The sequence below is a fragment of the Myxine glutinosa genome, chromosome 9 (genome assembly GCF_964187855.1).
Source record: "Myxine glutinosa chromosome 9, kmMyxGlut1.1, whole genome shotgun sequence".
In the NCBI taxonomy this organism is placed as follows: domain Eukaryota; kingdom Metazoa; phylum Chordata; class Myxini; order Myxiniformes; family Myxinidae; genus Myxine; species Myxine glutinosa.
Genome location: NC_136269.1, coordinates 124,321,977 through 124,343,469, shown reverse-complemented (window position 1 = coordinate 124,343,469; position 21,493 = coordinate 124,321,977). Strand labels below are relative to the sequence as shown.

Genomic DNA, 21,493 nt, shown 5'->3' with positions numbered 1-21,493 from the left:
TAGACTAAGAATAACTAGCAAGATGTCCTATAGTTGTCTTACATGAGATGCGGTGAACCTGGGCACGACATTTAATGGGGGAAATAGGGGGAGGTCGGGTCTACAGAGTGTTGTTTACAGAAAATGGGACTAGGGAATGGGGGATTGGGGATAGTTGGGAAGTATTGAGGAAATAGGGGAATATTTACAAGCGGATATGGATGGATGCAAATCCCATATCCGCAACAAAAATTGTGAAATTGTGATTGTCAAAAATTGTGAAATTGTGAAATTGAAAATTGTGAAAAATTGTGAAAATTGTGAAAAATTGTGAAAACTTCAAACTTCAAAAAAAAAAATTGTGAAAATTGTGAAATCATTGTTTGATTTTGACATAATTCCAATGATTTTGAAATCATTGTTGGATTTTGACAAAATTCAATGATTTTGAAATCATTGTGAAATCTTTGTTTGATTTTGACATCATTCCAATGATTTTTAAATGGTTTGTCAAGACTGATTTGAGTATACATGTTTTTCTAATAAAGTGCCTCCCATTCATCCTTCCCTTTGAATATATTCCACAAATATAGGAATACAAACTCTTCCTTTATCCTTTACTGTGCACAGTGAGTCCTCATGTCAGTTTTCCTGTTAACACATCGAAACCATGATTATTTTTGGTAGCACAGCAGAAAATATGTCCCTGTTTTCTTATTCCTCAAAAGTTCTGCAAGCACGTTCATTCTCAGGCAGTCTTTGCAAATCGGTTTCAAACTCAGTGTCCTCATTAATGAGACAAAACTGGTGAAAATTAGCAAAGAGTATAATCAAAGGTAAAGAAAGAGATTTACACTGATCAGTAACCCAGCTTACTACCCCAAATGGCTACTATGTAGAAAATCCTTGTTTGTTTGCAAATGTGGGACTCTACACGAGTTGAAGACAGAAGTAATAATGCGATGACTTGAGACTTACGTGAGACTTAGTTCAAGTGACTTGTTGACATCTCGAGCCCTACCCCCTCATTCTTACACACATACTATACTGTACCTTGTTTTGTCCAAGTCTCCCACTACTTTGTCCCTCAAACCTGCTGTTTTTGTGTGTTTCCCCCTTCTCACTCTACTGTTCTTTGTGTTCTGTCATGTCCTGCCTGATCCGTTCCATGTGCTAGCTCCTACACGAGCCTCGACTTTGCAGACAAAGAAAGGAAATGGCAATGTTTGTAAATATAGAACAAGAAATTTCAGGAAAAAAATAAAAGCCAGTAAATGTCAGAGTATTGATCACCCATCACAAATAAGTAGTGCCTGTGAGTGGACGACTTTCCTCTCCAATAAGTTTACCACGATTAACATTGGGAAAATAAAGGGGGACGGGGATGGGAGAGCAATATTCTGCGTTCTTGGAAACCAAACATATTACAGATAATTATACACACTTACAATGGAGTGTGGGACACACACGTTTTGATTCTGCACTCTTTGTCCCACTGGGCAACTCGTAAACGGCTTTACAGTGAAAGGTAGAAGCTATATCGGAACGCCCAAGGTGGTAATGTAAAGTGGAGTTGACGTCATAAAATCCGCTTGGCAACTTTGACAACTTTTCCCCTGCAAGACAATACATAAAAAATGAAAAATGTTTTCTTTATAACTCTTTTGATGAATAATAACTTGGCAAATTGTATCCCAAATGATTCCGTGAAAGGACAATATAATTGCATGAACATTTGGGATTGTCTGGACTTTCTCGGTGAAATGAAACTCGTATGGTCCTTTCACAGCCCTGTCTAACTGTGAATCGACTTTTCTAAGATAGGAAACCAACCGAAACAGCCAAAATGACTGAAGACTGACAATCAAGAGTTGTTGTTTAGCCTCAGACAATGCTCTCAAACAAGCCCGCGGCATGGAGACAGCCGATCGATCTTCCATGAGTGGCACAGAGATCCGCCACATTCAGGATGCTGTACCTCTGCCTTTACGAAGTCAGGGCCACAGCATAGTGAGAAAGAGAGAGAGAGAGAGAGAGCGAAAGAGAGAGAGAGAGAGAGAGAGAGAGAGAGAGAGAGAGAGAGAGAGAGAGAAGACAGAGACAAGAGGGAAATGGCCGGTCCATGGTGACAAACGCTGCCTTAACGAATCCGAGCAGCAGGGAAGACTGGGGATTCATATAAAGGGGCGCCAATTTGATTCATACACCTGTATTTTATTTACCAGATGTAGGGCGCCCTTTTATATGAACTTTTCTGGAGCATTACTTGGTTCCTCCTCAGAACACACGGTAGTCCAGCATACACACGAGATTTTTTTGAATGTCCCTTTTCTATTGTTTGGCATTTTCTACAAGCTTTGGAATGTCCCTTCTTTTCTGTAGTTTGCCACATAGCACATACCAGGGGCCTTTTCTATGCCCCAAGAATTTCCCCCAATATCCATTTGTTCATTGTACAATACTTTATTCCAGAAGATATAAAATACTTGAAAAAGTACAGGGAAAGATTATTCAACCCAGATGGGACTCAAAGCGAAAGAGGGGTGTGATGTGATGGGGGTGAGTTGCTTGAAGGATGAAATGGGACAAATCGTTGTCGACCCAGATGGAATTAAAGGAAGATGGAAAAGATATATGGAAATACTGTTGAATGCAGAGAATGAATGGGATGGCAACATAGATAGTAACCCAGTTTTAGGACCAGCAGAGAAGATAACCGAGAAGGAATTTGAGGAAGCGATAAAAGCAATGAAGACTAGAAAAGTGGGAGGACCGACGGGAGTTGTGGGAAATATGTTGAAGGCAGCGGGAAATTGGAGTGTGAAGAGAATGACAGAGATCTGCAATCTGGTGGTGAAAGAAGGCCGCATTCCAGTGGATTGGGAACAGAGTACCGTCGTCCCTCTATACAAGGGGAAAGGTGACCCTCTGGACTGTGGCTCGTATCGAGCGATAAAGTTATTGGAGCATGGAATGAAGGTATTGGAAAGGGTGTTGGAGAGGAGGATAAGGAAGAAAGTGAAGATCGACGAAATGCAGTTTGGATTTATGCCAGGAAGAGGAACGACAGACGTGCTTTTTATTGTGAGGCAGTTGCAGGAGAAGTACATGGAGAAGAGAAGAGAAGTTGTTTCTTGGGTTTGTTGATCTGGAGAAAGCATTCGATAGGGTTCCACGTGAAGTAGTGACATGGGCATTGAGGAAGCTAGGAGTGGAGGAATGGTTTATCAGAGTAGTGATGGCAATGTACAAAATAACGCGCACAGCTGTAAGGACGAAGGACCGGAACAGTGGTGAGTTTGAGGTGAAGGTGGGAGTGCATCAGGGGTCGGTACTAAGTCCACTACTATTTGTAGCTGTGATGGAGGTGCTGGCTCGGAACATAAAGGAGGGTTTACCGTGGGAGTTGCTGTATGCAGATGATCTGGTGTTGATTGCAGAAAGTATGGATGGACTGAAGGAGAAGATGAACAAGTGGAAGGAATGTATGGAGACAAAAGGTCTGAAGGTGAATATCGGAAAAACGAAGGTGATGGCAAGTGGTAAAGCATGTGGTGAGGTGGAAAGAACTGGGAAGTGGCCCTGTGCTGTGTGCAGGAATGGTGTCGGAGTGAATTCCATTCAATGTACAATGTGCGCTGAGTGGGTTCATCAAAAATGTAGTGGCTTGAGAGGGTCATCAACCAGTGTTGCAGCTACATTCAAGTGTAAGGTGTTCACAGAACGAGCTGCAGATGGAGGAAATGTTGAGTTGGATCTTGGAGACGGCGTGAAGCTGGAAGGTGTGAAAACATTTTGTTACCTAGGAGACATGCTGAATGGAGAAGGTGGATCAGACTCGGCAACGGTTGCTGGAGTGAGATGTGCATGGAAAAAGTTTCAGGAACTGAGTGGCGTGCTGATGAGGAGGGGAGTGTCGTTGAAGCTGAAGGGAAAGGTGTATGCTGCATGTGTGAGAAGTGTTATAATTTATGGGAGCGAGACATGGGTAATGAACGTAGAGCAGCAATGAAGGCTGGAAAGGGTGGAAATGCGAATGGTTCAGTGGATGTGTGGAGTATCCTTGAGAGAGAGGAAGACAAATGATGAATTGCGAAAGATGATGGGAATAGAGCCTGTGATTGATGCTGTGAAGAGAAACAGGTTGAGATGGTTTGGTCATGTGTTGAGGAAGGATGAAAGTGACTGGTTGAGAAGAGTGGTGGAAATGAATGTAGAAGGAAGTAGAGGACGGGGAAGACCAAGAAAGACTTGGGTAAAGATGGTGGAAGAAGAAATGCGGGCAAGGGGGTTAACAAGGAGAGATGCAGAAAATAGGGCAAAATGGAGAAGATTGTCATGGGGACCGCAAGGCTAACCCCCGGTCTGGCAGGGAAAATGGCCTTAAAATGCCTGTTGTTGTCGTTGTTGTTGTTGTATGGGACTCAAACCCAAAATCCCCAGCTTGGGGGTCTGATGCCTTATCCATTAGGTCATTGTGCCAGCACATTAGATTTTTTTGGAACAATATTTTAAAGAGGTATAAAGTGTGTATATACTGTATGTGTATTTATATTATTACATGTGTGTATTTACACACATGTTTACATATTTATATATATTTAATTTTAAAACAAAAACTATGGCACTTTGGTGGAATTTGTTTTGAAAGCCATTAATTAGTATTGGCTGATGTATATATATTCCAAATTTCAGCTAGTTTCAATCCATAGCCTTTGAGATATGAGCACCTCCACATTTTAGGCTGGCGGACTGACAGACACCAACGTGAATTTGAGAGTTTTCTTAATAAAACTCAAGAATGTGGAAACGGATGTTGGTGAAATTTGTAACATATTACATCGACATACAAAGCATTTACTTCTGAAATTTGCAGCCAATTTTGTCCAGTAGAAGCCGAGAAACGAATTTTCAGTCCCCATGTTAAAGTTGCATACAGAGAAAATCCCATTTATAAAGGAAGGGGCGCTTCGTGCCTCCCTTGATATTTGCATTGTCGTGGAGTGCAAAAGAGACCCAGGTTTATAGTGAAACTACTCAGCAACTAAGCAATATCATTTAGACTTTTCCAAGGTCTGTAAAAATCCAATAATAGTTAAAGTATTATAAAAACAATGTCATCTGCACATGCACGTTGTTCTTGCTCACATCACAAAAGTCTTACTTGTTAAAGCATTGGTGGTGAGGTTTCCATCTTTGTACCAATAGATGTGAGGAAAGGGGTAACTGTGCCTCACTTTACAAGTAGCTATCTGTTTTCAGGCAAAGAAAGAAACAGTTAGTCAAAAATAAGAACTCATATATTGTAACAGTTTATGCAAGCAAAGTTAAAAATAAAGATGAGAGATAAAAATTTCGGTTTAACTCAAAATTATACAGAACAAATAGTCAGGCCAAGGACTAAAAAAAGTTCAGTTCCATTGAGAATGACAAAATTAAATAATATCGATAAGAAATATATACAAGCGTGACTCGGTGCTCCACGCGCCTCACCACACGTCGTTTCAGCGGGATAGGCATCTTTGACCAGTTCGGTGTCTTTTGGGTCTTCAGGGTCTTTTGGGTCTTCATGGTGTTTTGGGTCTTCAGGGACATTTGGGTCTTCAGGAACATTTTGATCCTCTAGGCCTTGAAGGGTCTTTTGGGTCTTTTGGGTTTTTGGTGACTTCAGGGGCTTTGGGGTCTTTGGTGTCTTTAGGGGTTTTTGGGTCTGAAGGGTATTTTGGTTCCTCTGGGTCTTTAAGGGTATTTTGGGTCTTTGGGGTATTTAAGGGTCTTGTGGGTCTAAAGGGTCTTTGGGGTCTTCAGGGTGTTTTGAGTCTTTTGGGTCTTCGGGGTCTTTTGGGGTGTTTTGGGTCTTCAGGGTCTTTTGGGTCTTCGGGACCATTTGGGTCTTCAGGGTCTTTTGGATTCTCTGGGCCTTTGAGGTGTTTTGGGTCTTCGGAGTCTTCAAGGTTCTTTTGGGTCTTAAGGGTCTTTTGGTTCCTCTGAGTCTTTAATAATCATTTGTGTCTTCAGGGTCTTTTGGATCCTCTGGGCCTTTAAGGGTGTTTTGGGTCTTTGGGATATTTTGCGTCTTTAGGGTGTTTTGGTTCTTCAGGGTCTTTTGGGTCTTTAAGGGTATTTTGGGTCTTCATGGGTCTTCGTGATCTTAAGGGTCTTGGGGGATTTAAAGGGTCATCAAAGGTCTGAGGGGTCGCAGCAGTCTAAACGTAATTAAGAGTTCACGGACTGTGTTTTGGGTGTTAATTTTATTTGAAGAAAAAGAAGACGTTTTGTTCGCATATAAACATACATACAAACAAACAAATATACATAACCATATACGTTTGCTCTTAACCATATAGGCACAGGATATGCAGTTCCACAACAAGGAGAAAATAGGAACGTAGGAATGGAGGTGAGCAGTAAATCTGGATATTGGGAATTGAATAAGGAGGAGGTTGCTGGATGAACACTACACCTGCATCCGAGAGGAACTGAAGAGACTTGTAGGGTTAAAGAATGGGGGTTGGACACAATGGAGGATGCCTAGTATGTGGTTGGCCTTGGAGTCCAGCCTTGGAGTCCAGCCTTGGAGTCCAGCCTTGGGGTCCAGCCTTGGGGTCCAGCCTTGAAGCACATAATGAAAAGCGGTTGAGATTGTCACTGATGGTGAGGCCCAGAGCTCAAGCAACCGAACCTCTTCAAGTGGTTACTTGTGAATACAGTATATATTGATGAGTAATGCGATGACGCTTCAGAAGAGATATTGTGAGCTTATGAGATTTGCTTGGACTGAATGACATACCATTTGTCAGACCACCACCTGATACTTTCCTCCATATCAGCAGAGAGGGGACTTGTTGCTGCTGCCCTGTCGTTAGGATGGGGTTAGGGTAATGGCATTAAGTTGAGTCATCTGGTCAATCATTTTGAACATGTATTTCAATCCAGACAAAACTCTCCCTCTCTGAAAGCACTATTTGGCAACCCCCCTGACTCCCATATACTTCCTTAACAACCCTCTTGAGGAGGTTCAGTCATTCAAACACCTGGGTCCAACTATCCATCATGATCTTTCTTGAGCAAACCACATTTCAAAGTTGGCCTCCAAAGCCAGCTGCCGACTGGGCATCTTCTGTCATACAAAGTCCTTCCTTGGCACACCTGAACACCTATCCACCTACAAGGCCTTCATCCGCAGCTTGATGAAGTACTGCTCTCCGCTCTGGGATGGCTGCCCTGCTGCTCACCTTGCTCAGCTTGATAGCGTGGAAACAAAGGCCTTCAGAATTACTGGAATCTCCCGCGATGAAGCTGAGTCTAAGGGCCTAACACTTTGCCATCAAAGACAGGTCGGTGGCCTCTCTGTCTTCTACCACCTCCTTTCGGGTCTTACTCCCTCTGCTCTTTCCATGCTTTGTCCCCACCTCACCCCACAGGTTTCTGCAGGGCTCACACGGTCCACCATCAATGCCCTTCTGGTGAAACATACCTAAATTCAGGATCACTGCTCACCTCCACTTATTCGTTCCTCATTTTTCCACCTGTGAAACCAACTTCCACATCCTCTTCAATCTCATTCTTCCCTCCAGGTCTTCAAGACAGCTGTTTAACACCATCTGAGATCGTACCCAATCCAAAACCATGATCTTTTCTCCCGTCGTTAATCCCTGCCTCCCTTCCCCCAACCCATCTTCCTTCCAATTTTCCATCCTGAGAGTTTCCTTTTGTATCCATCTTGTCCACCCTGAGCATCCTCTCCTGCTCCCCATTCCTCCCCACACCCATTGTTTGTCCAACTTTCCCTCTGTCCAAGTCCATGAGCCTCGACTATGTATAAGAAATATACATAAATCTGCAAAGACAAAAAGAGGCTGATGAAGGGTATCAGAGAGGTCAAACAAAACTGGACTAAAGATGCTGCCGAGGGGACCTCAGCCTTTACTCGGAAAGGAGATGATAGGATTTCATTGATGGCTATGCGTTGACTCCATGAGTGGAGGAATTATATGGCAAGCAAGAAATTAAGGCGGCCCTGGATGCCACATGCAGAAAGCTTGGCAAGCAGAGCAAGATGCCAGACTGTGTTGAATTCCAGCAATATGTCCAGAGAGACAACCATGACCTTATATTTTAAGATCCAGGGCCTCCATCTATTGTTGAGAGAGGAGCAGCAGTATATCCAAAACCTAGTGAGTGGGATGGAGTTCAAAAGGATGATCGGGAAGTAAGGTTGTAATTATTGATTCCCTGACCTTCAACATTGAGATTAGGCTCACTGGTCTGCATTTGAGAGGATACGTTTTGCACTATTGTGGATGGGAGTGTTGTTGCTGCTTCCAAACAGACGTTGAGCGACCTAAGCTAAAGGATAGCCCGAAGAGAGCAGACAGAAGAAAAGCGAGAGGAGCACTGCTGGATTTGGGTACATGGGCACTGATGCAGTCTGGGACGGTTGCCAAGGCTGGGCTGAGGCTCTTCGGAACTTGTTGTCCCTTCTCAAATTAAAAAGTCAGTGTTCTGGATGCAGTGGGAACAGCACAGAGCATTTAATAATGCAGAGCCTCGCTGTGGTACATAGATTACAGTAGATCTGAGAACCAATGCCAACTCACCCACTGACAGAAACACAGCACAATTATAATCGTTTTTTGAGTTCCTTCGGGAAAGTCTGAGGCTCATAAGTCACCCAATGAATTCACACATTAATATTTATCATGAGCAATATGTCAGTAGTGGTTGGTATATAGTAAAAGTTAATCTGTCTAATCACTATATTGATAATTAATTTATATGCATACCAGCAGGATAACTGCCACACACAGACAAACATCCTCTATACGGAGTAGAGATAAGAAAAGTACGGTCCTTCACAGCAAAACAGAGATGTGAAGAGACGACATGGATTGTAAAACGGGATTCATCGTCTCTAACTCGGATTTCATGAACATTCAAGGTAGAAAAGCAAGTTGTTGTTAAATTAGACAGAAAAAAAATGCTGCGGTTAAATTAGATAACTCTGTTGAATTGTGCCAAGGGCTGGGTGAGCATGCTGGTCGAGACCGTAGTCCTTGCAGCATACCTCAAATACACACTCAGGAACAGGTGTGGATAACCTTGATAACACTAAAACACACACACCCAACACTATCCTTTGGGAATGGGGCGAAGCTAATTGGGGTGTGAAGTGGGGACAGAGAGGGATGCGATAGATCCACGAGCTGTGGAGGTACTCACTGGATTTGAGACATTCAGCTTTGTCTTGTGCAGAGGTAGCTGTAATACCATTTGAGGTGTGGGCATGGAGGGAAGACAACAATACAGACTTAACAGGGTGGTATCAGGACTTCGACGAGGGAGGCAAGTTGGAAAGTTCACCGATAAGGATATCCAAATCATGGTTTCTGACTCGGCTGAGGATGGAAACACACTTCTTGCACACCTTGCAAAAGGACATCAGGTTGCCCTCGGTCGAGTTAGTCTTCAGTGATGAGAAAGTAAGCTGCCTGATTGTGGCTTCATCACCAAAGGATTCCGGTTGCCTGGGTTGGGAGGAATGATATGAGCTTCAGATGAGAGGGGATAAACATGTACATGAGAGAGAGAGAGAGGGAGCAGGTTTTTTTGATGGTTGAACCTGCCAGTCAGCTCGATTGTTGTTTCAACCTTAACTCCCTCGTCTACTTGCAGATGGCTTTTCCTTCGCTTTTCTCTCGCCCCACCTCATATTCGTTCACACCCTCGTTGCCTGTCTACATGTTCTCCCACTGCAGCCTCAATGGAAGTGCACTAGCTTCAACCCTCTGTCACCTCACTCTTCTATGAGTCAAATGTTTATATATCACGACAATAATAAAAAGAAAGGAAAAGCTGTGTCAGAGCAGGAACAATGAACCTTTTCCAAATTTATTGATTCATTTGCTGCCATCAAGTCACGAGGTAGCCTGGTGTTGGCTTAATGGTTAAGGTGGCAGGCTTAAGATCGCAGGGTCTTCAGTTCAAGCCCCTGTCATACCATTGAATTAACACCAGGCAGGTAGCCTGTCATCCTTCCAAGGTCGGAAAAATGAGTACCAGCTAGCTGGTAAGGGGGCATTGCATCAGCGGCACACTGGCACATCCGCGCCCCCAGAAAATGATGCAGCCGAGCAGCCACAGGCTGCATACGAATAAATAGATGAGAAAGGCATCCTGCAGAGCACGATACTTGTGAAATCCCTAAAACAAATATGATCTTAAAAATAATTGGTGGTTGAATTAATTGACCTGATATGTAAATCCTGTTCAAAGTTCAAGTCAATTGGATGAAAATTGAGGATTTTAAAAATCTGGCTTATGTTGACCATTTATTTGACCTTTAGACCTTAAAATTAACTGGTGGTTGAATTAATTGACCTGATATGTAAATCCTGTTCAAAGTTCAAGTCAATTGGATGAAAATTGAGGATTTTAGAAATCTGGCTGATGATGACCATTTATTTGACCTTTAGACCTTAAAATTAACTGGTGGTTGAATTAATTGACCTGATATGTAAATCCTGTTCAAATTTCAAGTCAATTGGATGAAAATTGAGGATTTTAGAAATATGGCTGATGATGACCATTTATTTGACCTTTAGACCTTAAAATTAACTGGTGGTTGAATTAATTGACCTGATATGTAAATCCTGTTCAAATTTCAAGTCAATTGGATGAAAATTGAGGATTTTAGAAATATGGCTGATGATGACCATTTATTTGACCTTTAGACCTTAAAATTAACTGGTGGTTGAATTCATTGACCTGATATGTAAATCCTGTTCAAATTTCAAGTCAATTGGATGAAAATTGAGGATTTTAGAAATATGGCTGATGATGACCATTTATTTGACCTTTAGACCTTAAAATTAACTGGTGGTTGAATTCATTGACCTGACATGTAAATCCTGTTCGAATTTCAAGTCAATTGGATGAAAATTGAGGATTTTCATAATGGCATCTATATTGTGACCTTTTGCGCTTGGTTGACCTTTTGGCCTATGTTCACCTCAAAAATAATTAATAGTTGAATTTAGTGACCAAATGTACAAATCCTCTTCAAATTTCAAGTAAATCAGATGAAAATTGACAATTTTAGAAATTCGGCCTATGTTGACCTTTTTACCTATGAGTACCTAAAAGTAATTGGTGATTGAATTCAGTGACCTGATATGTGAATCCTCTTCAAATCTCAAGTCAATCGGATGAAAATTGTTGATCTTAGAAATTAGACAAAGTTGTTGACCTTTTGACCATTTGATCTCACATTCAATGGGCTATTTCCTTATGACCAACCCTACCGTTTGTTTAAGTTTCATAAAGATCGGTTTAAAATTGTGACCTATAGGCGATAGACATGCAAACAGACAGAATAACGCACAAGACCAACCAAGATAGTTGAAAAATCTTCGATTTTCACAAGCAATAAGTCACGAGGAATCTTGCATCTGCATGAACGACGAATCAAATTGTGTTGCGTCATACATTTACCTGTTGGTCGACCATTCACATTGAAGACCTTACTCGGGTGGGTTCCTACTTTAAGGGACTCTACTTAAGGGTGTACACCACGAGTTCGAGTATCAACACAAGCACTTTAACCCGGATCTGGTGTTAAATAACGTATTACGTAGTGAGCTGCGTGCTGCCAGGAAGAACTTTTACACCAAAGAGAATGAAATCCGATGTTGGAACTGATCAACAAAATGTGCAAATAAAATGCGCCCGCGCCCTCTATCGGTCATAACAATGATAAACATCATAACAAACGTTTCTATTGAGTTATCTTACCTTTGACGCATCCTCCGTCAGGGGAATGGGCTTTGGATTGGCAACGATTTCTATCTGAAAAGGAGCTAAAAAGAAGAGAGATAGTCAGAATATTTTGCTTCCAAGATCCATTAATCTCAATGGTATTTTACTCAAATAGGATCCCGATGGATTAACGTAATACTATGAATTATTAAATTCTTCAAATTATTATAAAATTATTCAACAAATTATCAAATTATTATTTAAACGAATTATCAAATCAAAATCAAAACTAATTAACAAAAAAAATAATTAATAATTAATTAATTAATAATCAAAATTATCAAAATGATTCAAATTATTATCAAATGATTCAACAAATCATCAAATTATTATTATAATCATTATTAATTTTTTTTTTTTTTTTTTTTTATAGACAAGATCGAGGCTCGTGAAAGAGCTAACATTAATCGCACAAAAAGTCAAACCGACGCAAACCGACATATAAAACACAAAATAAGGGGAGCGGTAGACAAGATGGGGAGAGAGGAGGAAGGACACAAACACAACATTTGAGAGCAGGGACATCGAGAGAACTGTGGGAGGGAGACGGCTTGTGGGGAGGTGGGAGAGGTATAAAACATATGGACACTGCAAGGACTTCCAGGAAATAAGTTGGAATTTCGAAAAAGTGTATCTGGGGTGAATTAGCGGGGGTAGAAAAGATCAAGGTTTTGGATGGTGGAAGATAAGAGATGGTGGTGAACAGCTGTTTTAAAGACCTGGAGGGAGGAGTGGGATTGAAGGGAGTGGGGGAGTTTGTTCCAGAGGCGGGAAAAAAGGGGAATGAAAGAGTGAAGGTGAGCAGAGAGCCTAGATTTTGGCAGTTTAACCATAAGAGGGTTGCTGGCAGATCTTGTGCGACCTTTAGGAATATTTGGGGGACAGAGCACAGAGAGAGCTGGGGGAGCAAGGCCGGAGAGGAGACGGGAGAAGACAAAGACCACCAAACTGCCTGCGGTGAGTGAGTGAAAGGCCCTCGGAGTTAGCTTCATCGCAGGAGATTCCAATGATTCTGAAAGCTTCGGTTTCAACAGCGTGAAGCCGAGCTCGGTGTGAGGCAGGAGCACCGGCCCAGAGGGGAGGGCAGTATTCCATTGAGCTGCGGATGAAAGCCATGTATGTGTTGAGGAGCTCAGGTGTGCCAAGGAAGGACTTCGCACGACGGAGGATGCCTAGTCGGCGACTGGCTTTGGAGGCCAGCTTGGCAATGTGGTTTTCCCAAGAAACATCATGGCAGATAGTGAGACCCAAAAGCTTGAGTGACAGAACTTCTTGGAGAAGATTGTTGAGAAAGTAGATGGGAGGGTTTTCCAGTCGGGCTTTTCGGAGAGACATAGTAAGAGTGTGAGATTTGTCAGGATTGAAAGACATGTTCCACTTGTTTGACCAGTGTTTGATTTTGTCCAGGTCTGCAGAGAGTGAGGAGGCTGCAGGCTGCCGATCTGAGAGATGAGGAATGGAGCGGCAGAGAGTGGAGTCATCAGCAATGAGATAGAGAGGATTTTCCAGAGAGTCGGAGAGATCATTGATGAAGACCAGAAAAAGCACAGGGCCGAGAACACTACCTTGGGGAGCTCCAGCCAGAACAGGAAGGGGAGATGAGAGAAATCCATTCAGGGCACACGTTGACTACGACCAGAGAGGAAGTCGGCAAGCCAAGCGTGGAGATTTCCATGGATACCATGGGAGGAGAGTTTGGTGAGCAGAGCGGGGTGCCAGACCGTATCGAAGGCACGTGATATGTCGAGGGAGACAGCTCTGATTTCCTGTTTGGCATTGAGGACCTCCATCCATTGTTGAGACAGCAGAAGCAACATGTCCAGAGTAGAATGACCTGGTCTGAATCTAAATTGATGATCGGAGATCAAGCCATTGGAGAAGAGGAAGGATTTGATATCCGAAGCAATGATGGATTCCATGACTTTGCTGATAATTCGGAGCAGGCTGATTGGTCTGTAGTTGCAAGGATCTGTTTTTGCACCTTTTTTGTGTAAAGCGGAAATGTTTGCTGATTTCCAAGATGCTGGCAGATGACCTTGAGCAAAAGAGAGGGTGAAAAGAACAGAGAGAGGGCGAGATAGAGCCGCAGAGCAGGATTTTAGGACCCGTGGGTTTATGCCGTCTGGTCCAGTTGCAGAATCAGAGTCGAGGTTTGACAAAAACTTCTCCACCTTGTCAGGAGAGAAGGAAACAGAGTAAATTATTATTAATTATTAGTAAATTATTATTTAAACGAATTATCAAATCAAAATCAAAATTAATTATCCCAAAAAATAATTAATTAATTAATTCTCAAAATTATTCAAATTATTATCAAATGATTCAACAAATTATCAAATTATTATTTAAACGAATTATCAAATCAAAATTAATTATCAAATAATTAATTAATTGGTTGATTATCAAAATTATCAAAATTATTCAAATTCTTATCAAATGATTCAACAAATTATCAAATTATTATTTAAACGAATTATCAAATCAAAATCAAAATTAATTATCAAAAAATTAATTAACCGATTAATTATCAAAATTATCAAAATTATTCAAATTATTATCAAATTATTCAACAAATTATCAAATTATTATTTAAACGAATTATCAAATTATTCAACACAATTTCATGTACAGGTAGGGGATAGAAGAGCTCAGTGTACCACAGAAGAACAGGCTTTATGGTCAGTGATCTGTTGAGCGCTCACTCTGAGCCGATCCCAGAACTCTCACAGAATTTTGGAACTTTTTTTATTCATTCAAAGTACAGAATTCCAGGGAAGTGCTTTGGAATTCAAGTTGCTGATTTAGCCCGAGTTATTTTCGGCCGTGCTCCCTCGGCTAGGTGAATCACAGTTATGCCATGATCGTTTCGGAAGTATAACAATTAGATTCACACATTTTGAAACTCTCGACACTGAGGTCACCAAAATCGGAAACCGTCGCCAAAGTAAAAAAAATTCCCTTAATCCCCTGCACAATGGAGCCAGGCTGTTAGTTCGAGGGCCACCAGCTGAAAGAGGTTCGGGACGAGGTAGGGATATAGGAAGCAGTAGGGTCAGCCCTAAGGATGTGCAATTTATCAAAATCAAGAAGTTCTGTCGCTCAAGCTTTTGGTTCTCACTATCTGCCATGATCTTTCCTGGGAAAACCACATTTCCAAGCTGGCCTCCAAAGCCAGTCGCTGACTGGGCATCCTCCGTCGTGCGAAGCACTTCCTTGGCACACCAGAGCTCCTCACCACATACAAGGCTTTCATCCGCAGCTCAATGGAATACTGTTCCCCCCTCTGCGCTGGTGCTCCGGCCTCACACCTAGCTCGGCTTCACGCTGTTGAAACCAAAGCTTTCAGAATCATTGGATCTCCCGCGATGAAGCTAACTCCGAGGGCCTTTCACCGACTCACCGCAGGCAGGTAGGTGGTCTTTCTGTCTTCTACGGACTCCTCTCCGGCCTTGCTCCCCCAGCTCTCTCTGGGCTCTGTCCCCCAAATATTCCTACAAGTCGCACAAAATCTGCCAGCAACCCTCTTATGGTTAAACTGCCGAAATCCAATCTCTCTGCTCACCTTCACTCCTTCATTCCTCTTTTCTCCCGCCTTGGAACAAACTCCCTCACTCCCTTCAAACCCACCCCTCCCTCCAGGTCTTTAAAACAGCTGTTCACCACCATCTCTTATCTTCCCCCATCCAAAACCTTGATCTTTTCTACCCCCGCTAATTTCACCCCAGATTCACTTTTTTGAAATACCAACTTCCTTCCTGGCAGTCCTTGCAGTGTCCATGTGTTTTTTTCCCCACCCCACGCCCTTCCCACGCCACCCCCCCCTTCCCACACCTCATCCTCCCCTTCCCACGCCTCATCCCCCCAAGCCCTCTCCCTCCCACAGATCTCCTGATGTCCCTGCTCTCAAATGTTGCGTTTGTGTGCTTCCCCCTCTCACCCCATCCTGTCTACCGCTCCCCTTATTATATGTTTTATGTGTCTGTTTGATTTTTTTTGTGTGATAAATGTTAGCTCCTTCAAGAGCCTCGATCCTGTATACCAAAAAAAAATAAAAAAAACTCTCAGGCAGGAATTTGAACTGCCTCCACACCACCGTCTCATTTGCGAAAGGCCTCCTTCTGCCTCCTCTGTCTTAATAAATCTGTGAGAAATTGCAATCAGATGGCAAAGCTGGATTTAATACCCATTTTCAAAGAGCAACATACATACCAACTCTGTCAACGGAACACTTGGGAGACATTTCGTAAATATGAGTTTCCTTGCGAAGAACTTCAACGCAGGATGACGCCATTAGTTCCATCAAGCTTCTGGAGCGGTTGCCAACCTATGGCTGTTTGGCTGTACCATATACTCATCATATTGTTGTGGATATGGGATTTGCATCCATCCATATCCACTTGTAAATATTCCCCTATTTCCTCAATACTTCCCAACTATCCCCAATCCCCCATTCCCTAGTCCCATTTTCTGTAAACAACACTCTGTAGACCCGACCTCCCCCTATTTCCCCCATTAAATGTCGCATCCAGGTCCACCGCATCTCACGTAGACAACTATAGGACATCTTGCTAGTTATTCTTAGTCTATGTCAGTTAAGGATTCGTTTCCATTAATTCTGACTCTTCGTTGCACCAGAATGTGATTGTATGGCACCGTTAGGAAGTTTAGGACCTCCCAATACCTCCCCGCAGCTCTTCCTCACGGTTCAGCAACAACAACAACAACAACAACAGCAACGGCGGCGGCGCGGGGAGTGTGCGTCCTCACTCCGGCTTGGTTGGTAGAGGGTGTTGGGAGGGCACCAGGCCTTTCCAACGAGCCGCCATCGAACATGTGCTCGACGGGGTTACCAAGTAGGGGCTCGCTGTCAGCTCCTCGTCAAGGGCGGAGCCCGGTAACCCCCGCACCCAATAGAAGCGGCGGACCGGTCCCATCGGGGGCGGAGCCAACCAGCCGAGGGCGTGTGACTCCCCGCTGAGCATGCGCAGGAAGAGGGAGGTGACGTCAGATGCGCGCTGAGCTTGGAGAAAGAAAGACGCCACCTCCGAGCGCTGTGAGGCCTCCCTGCATCTTTTGGACCGTGCTTGATCCTGTCCCCGAGCCAAGGTGCACCTTGTGCTATCAACCGACCTGTCCTTCCCTGCCATCAATCCCTGTGTAAGTCAGCCTTGTTCCGTTTGTCTGTGGTCTGTCAGGGATAGATAAGATTGTATCTAAGTGCCTATCTCTTCTGTGTCTTTTACCTCACTCTACCTTGTAATCTACCCCTTTTCTCCACCACTAATTATATCCTCCTCCGGAGGTCTTGAGAACTGTACCCCTTGCATCGTTTCATCTATCCCAGTCGTTGTGTCCTTTCCATCATTGATTTAGCGTAGCGCGATTTGGCCAACGTTCGAGTGGAATCGGGTGAGTTGGGGAAGAATCGGGGGAACTGTTAGGTCGCGGTTGACCATCCGCTCGGCCCATCATAACATCTAAACCGCGATCCGTAACAATTGGTGTCAGGAAGTGAGATTGGACCCGAAGCGCGCTTCACGCGCTCGAAATTATTAACTGTGAAATTTGTTTTGTTTTAAAATAAAAACCCGAATTTTGAAAGTCGCGCTATGGCAGATCAAGACGGCTGGGTTCCGGTAGAGGAGAGTGAGGCAGGGTCGATCCAGGACCAAATTGAGGGACATGAGGAGAGCGAAGCAGTGAGGGCGGCAGGTTCGCAAAATGGCGTCCTCGCGCACGAGGTTACGGGCGCGCAAAATGGCGCCTCGCAGATGGCTACGGCGGCCGCGCCCGCTGCACAAGTGGGAGGGATTGACATGCAGGCCCTCATTGCGCAGCTACAGGCAGCTGTACAGATGAGTATGGGGAGCCAAATTGAGCGATTGGGTGAGCGATTGGAGGGCCAAATGGGGGTAATGAGGGACGAAGCGAGGGCTCAGAGTGAGCAATTGGGGGTAATGAGGGACGAAGCGAGGGGTACCGGTGAGGGATTAGACAAGAAATTAGAGGGGTTAGACAATGGGATAGGAGGGGTGAAACATGGGTTAATGGGGGTAGAAAACAGAATGGCCGTTCAAGAGAATCAAATGGAAGGGATGAAAAAGGGGTTAGAGGGGTTAGAAAACAGTATGGAAGGCAAATTGAGGGACATGACGGACCAAGCGGAAAGGGAAGTTGAACAAATGGGGCAGCAGATAGAGGGGGTCAGAATGGGGGTAGAAACTAAATTGGATGCTCACAGGGAGGAAATGGAGCAGATGAGGGTGGCATCTGGGCAGGAGATGCAAGTGATGGGAGAGGAGATCAGAAGAGGTGTGAGTGAGGAGGTCGGAGGAGTGCGCGAGGAGGTGAGGCACTGTAAGGAGCGCATGGAGAAGGAGGTGAGAAAGGGGACTGTAAAATTGCAAGGTGGTATAGAGGAGTTGACGCTGGGAGTAGAACAACTGACAGTGGGACAAAAGGAGTTGGGGGACCAGGTAAAGAAGAACACAGCGGTAATAGAGGGTTTAAAATCGACACAGAAGGAGATGAAAAAGGACGTAGGGGTAATTAAAAAAGAGTGTCAGACGGTACATGAGGACCTGACGAGGAAAATGAACAAGGTGGTAGAGGTGATGGAGGTTAAAGAGCGGGAGGTGCGGGAGCACATAGAAAAAAATAAGGTGGAGTTAGAGGAAGAACTTAAGGGGGCGCACGAGGAGATGAAGGAGGTGAAGCAGAAATTAGAAGAAGTGGAAGAAGGGGTGAGCGAAATTAAGAAGCGATGGAGAGAGGATAAGAAAGAGATAAAGGAGGAAGTAAAAGAATTGGTCCAAAGTCTGTGTTCGGATCGTGATGATGTGCTCATTAACCGGATGAGGGATTCGCAGGTGATGGAGGAGAAGTGAAGAGAAAGAGGACCCGGTGTAAGTGGTGACCAATATGGTCGTGCGTATGATGCGCCAGGTGATTTAATAAGCTTGGGGGTCGAGATAGACCCGGATGTTCGTGAGAGGCCAAGAGTGAGGTGTATTGCTGGTCCGGAGGGTATGGAACGAGGGTGCGAGCGAGAGGGTCCGGTGATGGGAGAGGTGCGAGGTGTGAGTGAGCAAGGTTGTGGTGGTATGGAATGGGTAGCGGGTTGCGGAAGTGTGACCCATGCATCGACACCAACAGGGGTAGTTTTTAGAGGGACAGGGGAGGCACGGGAGCCCCTTGGGGGTAATGTACTGTGGGGGCCCGGCCGGTTCGGCCCCGCGCTGACCCCGCAAGGGGCGACGCACGGGGTCCGGCAGGCGGGCAACGACTCGCATACGAGGTGGTCCCACAAGGTCCCACTCGCGCCGTATGACGGTGGGTAAGGGTGGCATCCCTGCCACCCTTCGCATGAAGTGGGGGGCAAAGGAGCACTAGATTATGGGGTGTATGGCAGTGGAAACTAGCCCAGGTGGGTTAGGATATTGTGTGTAGGGCCCTAGAAGATGACATTAGGCAACGTTAAGATTAGTTAGTGACAAGGATACCTGTAGAGGGGACGCAGGTAGATTAGAGTGGATGATAATGACGAGGGAGCGCAATAGTTTAAAGGGACGACTGGGAAGCGCAAGTTTCAGAGGGGAGTAGTTAGATGAGATGATGCTGTGTGAGAACTGGACAGGTGTGTGGAGCAGTGTATGAGTAGTGAGTGTTGTGGATCAGCGCGAATGCGCTTGGGGGAGAGAAGGGTGCAGGCGGCACCAAGTATGAGAGCACAGGTGTGCAAGTACAGGTGTGTGGAATACATGGAGTATTGGAATGAGTGGTGTGGAGAGAGTTGGAGTAAGTGGTACGGAGTGGTGTGCATGGTGCGAAGGTGTGGATGGGGGAAGAGTGGACCCCTTTTCACGAGTACCCGGGGAGGGTAGTTTAAAGAATAGTTAGAAGGTATAGGTAAATTGTGGTTGGATATTGGCATTTGTGGTGCGGATGCAGAATGGTATTGTGGATGGGTGCATTGGTGTGGTGAAATTGGCTGGTCGTGTGGCCTGTTAGTATGAGTGTGAATGGTTGGGCACTCCGCCACTGTTAGATGTCGGCCAGGTGAGGCCGCAGGTGGGCTCTGGGAGCCGTTAGTGTCAGTGGGTGCCTGAGGATCCCGGGTGTGGATCGGGCAGCCCGTGCCAGAGAGGGCACTGAGGGGGTGAGTGTGCGAGAGGGCCTTCCCCAGTTAGTTAGGTTAGGGTGAGGAGCAGGTGAGCTCGGTAGGCATCAACAGTGGTGGAGGTGTGCAGGTGGGCGGACCAGCTAGGAGCGTCACACGACCCAGCCACCGAAATTGTGCGGGGGCACCGAGTGTTGAATCGGGGGAGTGAGACCCCAAATTGAGAAGCACCACAGTTTGGTCAATGGGAATTGGTTTTTAGAACCCATAGTGTAAGAGGGCCAATGGTTTGGCAGGAGAAAGACCCCGGGTAATGTAAAGTTGTTAAAGTCATTTAGGAAATAGTTAGGATTGATGAACCTGTCGCACCATACGCAGCCACTTACCTGAGGTGATGATGATGACTCCACACCTGTGTTCCTTTGTTCTGTGTTGCAGGAAAGGAAAATTGCTGTGTGGATTTGTGAGACGCATCACGACGTGGATGAGACATTGGGGTGATTCCATCTCTCCCTCCTTAGGAGGGACTGATGATGAATTGGTGATGGCAAATTTTGATGTTGAGTTGGAGATGGCAAATGTTGATGAGAGTTGGAAATGGCAAATTTGATTGGTTAGGAGGGAGAGAAGACGAATTTGGTTTATGGGAGGAACGGGGAAGACAGTAGGGACGTTTGTTGATGTGTAAAGTAGATGTTTATGGGTAGTGTTGTGTTTTGTGGATACAGTAAGGGGTAAGGGAGGGGCAATGTAGGTTACCTGGTGGGGGGGGGGGGGGGGCGTACGGTAGGAACGTACCTGTCTCACCTGGTTCCCATGTGCCCCCAGTGTGCATTACCTTGCATTGCGTGCACTTTTTGCGCCCTTACCACCTTACTCACTTGTCTTCTTTTGTCTCCCACCTCCGAGGATCTGGCTTTGGGGCAGAGAGAGAGGAGAGAGAGGTGCTGGCTCTGCAGTTGTGGGCCTGTACTTCCGCTGCTTGCTGCCTGGATCGATACACCATATGGACCGCACTTTTGGTGGCCGCCCACAATGGACCGCAGTTCTTTTGCGGGCAAGCACCACCCGTTGATGGACCTCTGGGTCAACGTGGCACCTATGCCATACAGGTGAACCACTTATAGTTGGCCCCCCTGATGGCCACAATTTAGAAATGGACGCGGTTGGCGCCTTTCTTTATTTCTAAAGAAGCCAGAAGGCCAAGTGGGCTCCAAGGCAGGACCAGCGGCAGAACATCGGCCGGCTGCGACACCACCGGTGACCATGGACACTTGATTGTGCATTTATTATTGAACACTTTATTGGTGCACCGGATGGTGCTGACTGTACATAATGGGGTGGTGCTTTTGGTGCTTGGACGGGGTGCTCTGCACATTATTAAAGGCCGTAGGGCCACAGGGCACTCGTGGGTTGGTGTATCGATGCTGGCATGCGTGCTCTCTCTATGCATAACATCTGCATGTGTTCCTCCAAAAACAGGTCCTGGATCGTAGTGTAAATATCAGTGTAGTCTTGTGTAAATGATGCTCCCTACCGGCTGTATGTTTAGTTTGAGGATGCTTTCCGCGATTCGGT

At 44.9% G+C, this 21,493-nt stretch overlaps 1 protein-coding gene across 2 annotated transcripts in view; it reads right to left on the bottom strand.

The window, feature by feature from the left end:
- The window catches only part of LOC137434649 (cell surface glycoprotein MUC18-like), a 128,450-nt gene that overhangs the window by 90,520 nt on the left and 16,437 nt on the right, over positions 1-21,493 (bottom strand). For both annotated transcript variants that reach the window (XM_068127802.2, XM_068127803.2), the window contains exons 4-6: positions 11,773-11,837; positions 5,144-5,231; positions 1,428-1,595 (exon numbers count right to left, since the gene is read on the bottom strand). In XM_068127802.2, coding sequence (XP_067983903.1) covers positions 1,428-1,595; positions 5,144-5,231; positions 11,773-11,837 — 321 coding nt within the window. The remainder of the gene's footprint in view (positions 1-1,427; positions 1,596-5,143; positions 5,232-11,772; positions 11,838-21,493) is intronic.